A 10,079-nucleotide genomic window follows, 5' to 3' on the forward strand; every position below is an offset into this window, starting at 1 on the left:
AGAAGTTAATCCAGGAAGAGTCCTGAAAAAGATAATTTACAAGGACGAAAAGGCATGGACAGGGAGTTGATGTTGGCCTAGAAAATTCTGTTCTGGAAAGACAGAACGCTAATCTCCCCTATGTTGCCAGGGGCTAGTCCTCACCCCCAAGTACAGGGATGTCAACTAGGATTGCAGGAGATGCTGCAATACCTGAATGCTCAGCTTGCTCCCGGCAAGGTTGATGTTCAATTAGCAGGAAGAGCTGAAGTGGGAACAGCCCTCCAGGTGCAGAGAAGGCAAAGTATGTAGAACTCTGTCTTTTGCCAAACTAACTCAAAGGTCAGCACTTGCCTTCCTTCCTCTCATTCTTATTTTGCAACGTGTCCCTTGTCCTCTATTTCTATATAACCTTTTGTCTCCCCAACTCATTACGCAGGACACACTCCTCCACAGGATTCCTATGACCTCATTACCCATAAGAAATCACAGACCTCAAACTAAAATACTCATTCACTGTTCATTTAATACTGAGGGCCTAAGACTTTCCAGGCATTATGGGCAGATGCACTAAAAAATAAGATTTGGTCCCTACCCCTTTAGAAGCATACCAACTCTAAGAGTGAACATCAAATGAAAACAAAACACCAACAGTTCAATTTGTTTCAGCAGACATGAAATTATAACAAGGCAAGAGATGAAAATCACAAAGAAGAATGAGGGCTTTGCTGCCCCCCTCACTTTGGCCTGTATGTGGTGATCACTTATGCAACAGGCTTTACACCCTCATTCCTGCTTCTGAGAGCTGATTCTGAGGTCTGAAGACTGGCTTACTCCAAGGGAAATAGTCTTCGACGGGTCAATGGCAGGGGGTAAAGGAAAATAGGAAGTAGGATTGTTCTGTATTAAAAATAAATGAAGATCTTGCTGAAGGGCTCAAACCTGAGTCTGATCCAGTGTTCGAATCCAGCTGCCAATCTGGGGGAAATACAGACACACAGCAGGCAGAGTCTAGACTGTGGGAGATTCTCTAGGTCAAAATGGTCAGGAAAAGAAATAGATGGATGGGGAAACTGGAAACTAAAACAGACTTAAATTCTTACAAAATGTCAAAGTCGTAAAAGACAAGGAAAGACCAAGAAACCATCATAGATTGGAGAAGACTAGAGAGACATGATGACTAAATACAACATGGGACCTGATGACACCCTGAAACAGAAATGGACATTAGTAGAAAAAACTAGTGCAATTCGAATAAAGTCTGGAGTTAACAATAACGTTCCAGTATTGGTTTCCTAGCTCTGATTACTATACATAAGATGGTTACATAAGAGGAAATGGGTAAAGGGCATAGGGAACTTTGCAACTCTATCAATCTAAAATTATTCCCAAATAAAAAGTTTTAAAAAGAGAGAACCTAAGGTACATAATAATTTTTGTAATGGACAGGACTAAACTATGGTAATTAGGGAAGTGTGTTTGAGTAATAAAACCATGGAAAGGCAAGGGAAAGATTTTTCTAAATGTCAAAGATAATGGTTACTTTGGGAGGAGGAAGAGGGTTGTGATTGTAACGGGGCATGTGAGAGGCTTCTTGGGTGGGTGAAAAACATCTATTTCTTGACTTAATGGTGGTTGCAAGGTACTTGTCTTATAATAATTCATTAAGTCATGCATTTGTTTTAGAATGCAAGAAATTTTCATCTTTGTGTTCATGTTTCATGGTCATCTTCAACCACTATTAACATTTTGTCATACTCGTTTAATCTACCTCATTTTTTTCTTGGAGTATTTTAAAAGCAATTCTAAGACATCTGGGTATCTGTATCCAGGTTCTTTTTTTAACAATGAAAATTTAGAGAGACATAACATCCAAATATAATCAGTGGACCTTGTTTAGATCCTGGTTCAAATTAACTACCTGTGACCTGCCTCTTGAGAAATCCATATGCAGGTCAAGAAGCAACAGTTAGAACTGGACATGGAACAACAGACTGGTTCCAAATAGGAAAAGGAGTACATCAAGGCTGTATATTGTCACCCTGCTTATTTAACTTATATGCAGAGTACATCATGAGAAATGCTGGGCTGGAAGAAACACAAGCTGGAATCAAGATTGCCAGGAGAAATATCAATAACCTCAGATATGCAGATACCACCTCCCTTATGGCAGAAAGTGAAGAGGAACTACAAAGCCTCTTGATGAAAGTGAAAGAGGAGAGTGAAAAAGTTGGCTTAAAGCTCAACATTCAGAAAACTAAGATCATGGCATCCGGTCCCATCACTTCATGGCAAATAGATGGGGAAACAGTGGAAACAGTGTCAGGCTTTATTTTTCTGGGCTCCAAAATCACTGCAGATGGTGACTGCAGCCATGAAATTAAAAGACGCTTACTCCTTGGAAGAAAAGTTATGACCAACCTAGATAGCATATTCAAAAGCAGAGACATTACTTTGCCGACTAAGGTCCGTCTAGTCAAGGCTATGGTTGTGAGAGTTGGCAAGGTATGAATGTGAGAGTTGGACTGTGAAGAAGGCTGAGTGCCAAAGAATTGATGCTTTTCAGCTGTGGTGTTGGAGAAGACTCTTGAGAGTCCCTTGGACTGCAAGGAGACCCAACCAGTCCATTCTGAAGGAGATCGGCCCTGGGATTTCTTTGGAAGGAATGATGCTAAAGCTGAAACTCTAATACTTTGGCCACCTGATGTGAAGAGCTGACTCATTTGAAAAGACCCTTATGCTGGGAAAGATTGAAAGCAGGAGGAGAAGGGGACGACAGAGGATGAGATGGCTGGATGGCATCACTGACTCGATGGACGTGAGTCTGAGTGAACTCCGGGAGTTGGTGATGGACAGGGAGGCCTGGCGTGTTGTGATTCATGGGATTGCAAAGAGTCGGACACGACTGAGCGACTGAACTGAACTGAACTGAAAAAGACATTTGAATATAGACTGGATGATAGATATTAATAGAGGAGTATTAATTTTTTTAATGGTGATAATGGTATTTCTTATTGAAGAAAACATCCAAATTTCTGTAGATGCATAGTGAAATTTAGGGGTGAAATGACACGATATCTTAGAGTTGCTTTAAAATACTCCAAGAAAAAAAGTGGGGAGATAGATGAAACAAGTATGACAAAATGTTAATAGTTGTTGAAGATGAACATGAAACATGAATACAAAGATGGAAATTTCTTGCATTCTCTAGTTTTGTGTGTACATGGAAATCTTTATAATAGAAAATTGTAAAAGAGGGACATCCCCAAACCAGGCTGTCTCAGGGCAACAGCTTCAACAGACACCTAGCTCTAGATGTTCCCCAACTCCACAAACCCGCAGTGCTCCCTTCCCACTAGCCATGTCTCTGAGGTCACAATACCTACAATCTCAGAGTAACCTGTGATATAAGGGATGTTTTCCTTCTCTGGACCTTTGGGTCACTAGGACTGGATAACAGCCCTTCTCACCTTTTCTCCATCCTGATGTCCTAATAATCCCAGGAAAAAGAATCAAACGGCAAATGGGAAGGGCCCAGGGCTGGCTCACATCTGTTAAGACTGTCCTTATACTCCAAGGCCTGCCCCCTTCAGTGGGTGGTAGGTGTGGGGCAGGACAAAGAACGGATAGGGCAGGTGAAAATCCTCATAATCATATATGTTCGCTACTGAGCGAGCTTCCAGAGGCTAGTGGCACCTTGGGTTGGAACACCATTCTGGGATCTTCATTTCCTTCAGGCTCCTAGGCACAATGCCTTGTTTCAAGCAGCCTAAGCACTTCCAGAGTCTGCTACTTCTGCACTGGCCCCTGAGCTACCTTGGCATATGTGAGTACTGATCCAAGAGAGCGTGGCAAGAAGCCATAATCAGAGGCCAGGACCAGATCTGGGGCAATTTTTATGCTCATGGGAAGTCTCATCTCTGGTCAAGGAGTCTTGAGCTCCCTAAGTACCCTGAGAAGGAAAAGATAGAACCTTGCAGGCAGTAAAGACAGGTCGGGGGAGGTAGAACAGAGTCATGATACTTCTGAGCAGATCTAGCTAATTTCAGCCCCTCCCTAACCCTCACTATTTGGAGAGGAAAAATGAGGCCCATGGAATGAAATGATACATCCGTAATCTCAAGGTAGCATGGGGAGTGGAGCAGAAGCATTAGCATTAAAGACAGAGAAGTATAACCTGTGTTTGAACCCTTGGATTTTCCATTCTGGGAGGGGAGTGTTAGTAGCATGGTTGGAGTGGAAGGGGAGACAGAGATAATGGAAGGAATGGTGAACGGGCAAGAATAGAGGGCTGCAGATGCTGTATGCAAGGAGTATGGAGAGATATCGACACTATATGGGCAAGGGAGGGTGAGCTAGTGGTTTAACAAGCATTCAAGGGTGAGGAATAGGGAAGGAAATAGGAGACGAGGGGGAAGACTGTGTATTAATGGAAGCAGTGGGTGAAAAGCTGGTAGCAGACAGGGAGCAGGTGTAGGGGGACAGTGAGCAGGCAGGTGGACAGAGATGAGAGGTAAACAAAGAAATAGGGCTGGTGTGTACGGTAGATGAAAGAGGGAAAGTTTGAAGGACAGGTGGATGTGGCTGATGGACAGGCAGGAGCTGGATTGTGCAGAAGGCCAGGACCAGGGGCTTGGAGAGTTTGGAGGGCTCTTAACAGAGCTGGACATGGTCAAGTTCTGCTGGCAACACAAATTTGGTCTGATCTGCTCCCTCATCAGTTTGGATCTTGCAGCCATTGGCCATTTACCTACTGTTTACATCCTGGTGGCCACTACCAGCCCTTTACTTTGCCTGGTTTCTCCTGGACTGGAAGACCCCAGAGCAAGGTAAGACTCATGGACCTAGAAATAACAGGATTTAGGAATGTTCCATCTCAACCTATAACAAAGGAGTTCCACTTACCATGCCACAGGACTCTCATACAAGTTCTCGGAGCCAGGAGCTGGCTCCTCTCAGAGAGGGGCTGGGCCAGCCAGGACCATCCTGGGGTCTCTAACTTTTCCACTTCCTTAGCAGAGCCATAGTCCTTCCAGGCTGCTCTGGAAGTTCTGGGTGAGTGAGAGGGCTGGGCTTGGCACACATCCTACAGACACATCCCCTACTGACATTTCTATCTCAGGTGGCAGGCGATCGGCCTGGGTAAGGAACTGGTGTGCCTGGACCCACATCAGGGACTATTTTCCCATTTCCGTAAGTGTCTCTTCCCCAGCATCCCTCACAGTTCCCCAAATACTAGGCATTGATGCTAAATGACTAGGGCTGTCCATAAGGAAAGTGAGCATCTCAGAGAAGTCTCAGTGCACGCTAGACAGACTTCAGGGTCCAACATTGCTACAGGGCATTTGCTACACTGCTAATATACTTTGAATGTCCTGGTAGGCATGACCTACCTACCAGATGATGCAGGCAGAATCACAAGTACAGTTCAGATCAGTTTAACACTGACTGAAAACCTACTCTGTACCACATAGTTTGGGGTAAAGAGAAGTGAGTAGGATGCAGTCCTCGGCCATTAAAAAAGTTCACGTCCAAGGGGGAGGACAGATGAGTACATATTCATGGTTTGGTACATGGTACATAAGTAGTTCAGATGAGGTGTAAGGAAAGGCTTCATAAACAAAGTGATGTCTAAGCTGGTTTTCAAAGCTCAGTAAACTAGCACTGGTAGGGAGATGGGGGAGAAAATACCAGGAAGAGGTTGTAGAAATGTACTACTATGCTGCTCCTCTGTGCACTCTTTGGAGTAGATAAGAGATACTGTCAAGATTTTAGCCAACCTTTTTCATATGACAGCATTCACAGAAAATGATCCCATGCCTAAAGGGCGGAGACTGCTTTCCGGCCACAGGCAAGGAGCCCAGCAGTTGTAGGTGCCCCCGATCCTACTGGCCTCCCAGAGGGCGAGGAGTCAGATATCTTGACCCCCTCAACGCCACTCCTGGCCTCTGTTAAAAAGTTCTGCTTTAGAGAGCTCCCTGAACCCTCTAAGGCATCTTCACCCTTGCTTTCTCGTGTGATCTCATTTCGTCACCTTTGACATTTCTCTCTGTGGCTGCAGATCCTGAAGACTAAAGATCTGTCACCTGAGCACAACTATCTCATGGGAGTTCACCCCCACGGCCTCTTGACCTTCGGCGCCTTCTGTAACTTCTGCACTGAGGCCACAGGCTTCTCGAAGATCTTTCCAGGCATCACTCCCCATCTGGCCACGCTGTCCTGGTTCTTCAAGATCCCCTTTATTAGGGACTACCTCATGGCCAAAGGTGCTTCTGACCATACTTACTAGAGTTTCTGGCTCATCTCCCCACTTTGAAATACACCTTTTTAGGCCCCACCCCTCCTTCTCAGCCTCCTGCCATCATATTACAGTAGGTAAAAAGCATATGTTGTAGAGCAAACTGCCTGGGGTCGAATCCTGGCTATGCCACTTACTGTGTGGTTTTGGCAAGCTACTGAAGCTCCATTGGTCTGTTTCCTCATTTGTAAAGTGGTGCTGATGATAATAGTCTGACCTCAGATGTGGCGTGATGATTAAATGAGACAATACAACTAAAACACCCAAGATAGCACCTGCCAAAGAGTATGTGCTTCATAAATAATAGCTGTTGCTATTAGTGGCAATCCAGGAAAAGAAAAAGGTAGAATTACAGTTGGGGATTTAGAAAGTCTTTCTGTTTCTTTTCCCACTGAAAACCTTCCTACTATAGTTTTGACCCAGTGCCTCCTGTGAACTTGGAAATATTGCCTCAAAGTGAAATGTGTTGCATTTGCTTGTCTTAACCCTCTTTTCTCCACACCTTTTGTTCCATTCATTGATTCTCCTTCTGGGTCCCATGGGAAAGGAGGGCACACAAGCCAGTGAGTCAAGCAGAGGGTATTCCCCCTCAGCCATTCTCCCCTCTCTTGATCCTTTTGCTACTCTCTCTGCTCCTTGGCTCTCCTCAGGTGTGTGCTCCGTGAGTCAGCCAGCTATTGAGTACCTGCTGAGCCATGACACTGGCAACCTTGTGGGCATTGTAGTTGGAGGAGTGGGAGAGGCCCTGCAGAGTGTGCCCAACACCACCAGGCTCATCCTCCAGAAGCGCAAGGGCTTTGTGCGCATGGCACTCCAGCATGGGTAGGTATCCCTCCCTGGGCACAGGTGGGTGGCCTCTGAACAACATGACCTGGTAGGCGATGCCAAGATGAATCAGACATGAGTCTTAGCCTCATAAAACTTACTAGTGAGTGGAAGAGACGACTATAGAATTTCAAAGAGACAGGTTATCCACTCCTCTGGAGCTAGCTGGAGCAGTTCCCAGAAAGCAAACCAGAGATCCAGATTCATTATCAGGGGGCTTGGCTAGGGCTTACCTAAGACATAGATGATGCCCACATCATCTCTAGCAACATTGATATCTATATCTGATAATGGTAAGTGCAAGAAGCAGTACATTATGGTGAGTATGCATGTAGGGTCTGGAGTCAGGGGCCCTAATGTCAAACTCCGGCCCCATGGCTTACTGTGAATTCTGGGACAGGTTATTAAGCCATTCTGAGCCTTGCTGCTTTCCTCTTCATCATGTGGCTACTAATAATTGTACCTGTTTCATAGGATTATTGTGGGGTTTAAATGAGTTTATCCACATAAAACACCTACCATGTGCCTGGCACACAGTAAGAGATAAACATTAGCCACTCTGCTGTGCATGCTAAGTTTCTCTAGTCGTGTCTCACTCTTTGCGACCCTATGGACTGGGGCCCACCAGGCTCCTCTGTCCATGGGATTTTACAGGTGAGAATACTGGAGTAAGTTTCCATTCTCTTATCCAGGAGGTCTTCCTGACCCAGAGATTGAACCATTGTCTTCTGTATTGCAGGCAGTTTCTTTGTTGCTGAGCCACCAGGGACGCCCCACTTCAGTTAGTGACGGACTCTTTGGGACCCTTATGGACGGTAGCCCGCCAGGCTCCTCTGTCCACGGGATTCTCCAGGCAAGAATACTGGAGTGGGCTGCCATGCTCTCCTTCAGGGGATCTTCCATCCCAGGGATCAAACCTGAGTCTCCTGCATCAAGGATAAAGAGAGGAAGTAAAGAGCAGGAGGGACTTCCCAGGTGGAGCTAGTGGTAAAGAACCTGCCTGCTAATGCAGGAGACATAAGAGACCTGGGTTCAATCCCTGGGTCAGAAAGATCCCCTGGAGAAGGAAATGGCAACCCATTCCAGTATTCTCACCTGTAAAATCCCTTGGACAGAGGAGCCTGGCGGGCTACAGTCCATAGGTCGCACAGAGTTGGACACAACTGAAGTGACTTAGTATGCACGCAAAAAGTAGGAGTCCAAGGCTAGAGCTGTGGGGGCTCCATCATGTCAGCATGCCAGTTCACTGGACACAGGGACAACTGTCCTATAATAGCTTCATAGAAGAGGGGAAGTACTTCTTCTAAGGACCTTGTCTGAGTGGCCTGTTTGTCAGTTTGGAGTATAATGTGGTGGAGAGAGCTCTGAGCTGGGAGGAAAGAGACCTAGGTTCTAGTCCAGCTCCTGCCACTCACTGAATACCTATGTGACCTACCCCCTCCTGAACCTGGGCTTCTGGAGCTGTAGAAAAAAGAAAATAACCCCTCGGTGTGTTTTTCCACTGTCTCTGCTGTGAGGAACCAAAAAAGGTAACATATGCCAAAATACTAAGAGATCGCTGGTAGTAATTCATAAAGATTTGTGTAAGAGAGACTGTTCTCCTTACTCTCACAGGAAGACATAAGGAGCCTTGCTTTTCTCCGTAGGGCTCTGTCAGGGTGGATTCCCATGGCCCTATGAGAGGGAAACAACTGTACTCTGCTCTAGTCTCAAGACCTAGGACAGAACACCTTATGCACAGTCCCTGCAGGCGAGAGGCACCTCATACATATACATACACATCTGTGCCAAACCATCGTCTTTTATTCTGCTTCCTACTAGTAGAAATAGATGTTCCCCTTCAGAACACCTCCTGGAAGCTTTTTCTTTATGCAGTGTGGGTTCCTGTGGATTTCTGCCCCCATATCTTGTCCTTGTGATCCTGGCCCAGAGAGAGTATTCTCATTGGCCTTGAAAAATTCAGGAAAAAGAGATACTAACTACAGGAGCCATATTCGGTGCAAGAAGAAATGTTTTACACCACAGGGATCTTATAATAGATGGGAGCCTAGCCAGGAACAAAAGTTCTTCCTGGGGGTTTCTCCACCCCAGGCTGTGTTTGGGAAATAAATCAGGGTTTTCCTACAGGGCTCATCTGGTCCCCACCTACACTTTTGGAGAAACTGAGGTGTATGATCAGGTGCTGTTCCATAAGGACAGCTTTATGTACAAGTTCCAGAGCTATTTCCGCCAGATACTTGGTTTCTATTTTTGCATCTTCTATGGACGAGGCTTCCGCCAAGGCTCCACTGGGCTCCTGCCGTACCCGCTGCCTATCGTCACTGTGGGTGAGTCCTGCTCTCAGCCCCTAGGCCAGCTCAGCTTTTCCTCAACCTCAACCTCAGATCTTCCCAATCTCCGCATCCCCCACCATCAAAGAAGAGGACAGCCTAGGGGGAGAAGTTGGGAGCTTACTTGGGATGTGAAAGGATTGGGCCCAGGGAAGGAGAAGGAGGTTAAAGAAATAAAAGATTCTAACACTTGACCCTTCTCTTTTCCCATCTCTCTTGGCAGTGGGGGAGCCTCTGCCTCTGCCCAAAATCGAAAAACCAAGCCAGGAGATGGTGGACAAATACCACGCCCTCTATATGAAGGCCCTGACCAAACTGTTTGATCAGCACAAGACCCAGTACGGCTGCCCAGAGACCCAAAAGCTGCTTTTCCTGTGACTGAAGGAGCAGTGTGCCCAATAGCACAAGCCTGGGAGAAGAGATTCATTAGCTGCCAACCAAAAGCGGGGAAAAGGGAGAAGCCAAAGGGCTGTGTGTGGTAGGGGAGGGCACTAGGAATTCCTTCCTTGCTACAGAGCCTTTGCACTCTTCCTCCCTGAACTGCCTCACTGAGTCACTCCTTTAGGCCTGCCCCCTGCCCTGCCCCCTGTCCTGTCTCCTACCAGATTTCCTCTCTGAGCCCAAACTGCCAGGGACTGAAGGACTCA

General features: G+C 46.2%; 1 protein-coding gene across 1 annotated transcript; it reads left to right on the top strand.

Moving 5' to 3' along the window:
• The first annotated feature begins 3,729 nt into the window (after nucleotides 1–3,729).
• Nucleotides 3,730–9,810, top strand: AWAT1 (acyl-CoA wax alcohol acyltransferase 1). Its single transcript, XM_070289598.1, has 7 exons — nucleotides 3,730–3,805; nucleotides 4,701–4,808; nucleotides 5,102–5,172; nucleotides 6,041–6,245; nucleotides 6,928–7,099; nucleotides 9,230–9,429; nucleotides 9,656–9,810. The coding sequence occupies exons 1-7, from the start codon at nucleotides 3,730–3,732 to the stop codon at nucleotides 9,808–9,810; spliced, it is 987 nt and encodes a 328-aa protein (XP_070145699.1).
• Nucleotides 9,811–10,079: the final 269 nt, after the last annotated feature.

Source organism: Ovis canadensis, chromosome X, assembly GCF_042477335.2.
Source record: "Ovis canadensis isolate MfBH-ARS-UI-01 breed Bighorn chromosome X, ARS-UI_OviCan_v2, whole genome shotgun sequence".
Lineage (NCBI taxonomy): Eukaryota > Metazoa > Chordata > Mammalia > Artiodactyla > Bovidae > Ovis > Ovis canadensis.

Excerpts from the sequence above, each read along its gene's own strand:
- AWAT1 (XM_070289598.1), top strand. The coding sequence starts at position 3,730 with ATGCCTTGTTTCAAGCAGCCTAAGCACTTCCAGAGTCTGCTACTTCTG. Across the intron at positions 5,173-6,040 it reads GGGACTATTTTCCCATTTCC|ATCCTGAAGACTAAAGATCT; the intron begins GTAAGTGTCTCT and ends CTGTGGCTGCAG. Across the intron at positions 6,246-6,927 it reads GGACTACCTCATGGCCAAAG|GTGTGTGCTCCGTGAGTCAG; the intron begins GTGCTTCTGACC and ends GGCTCTCCTCAG.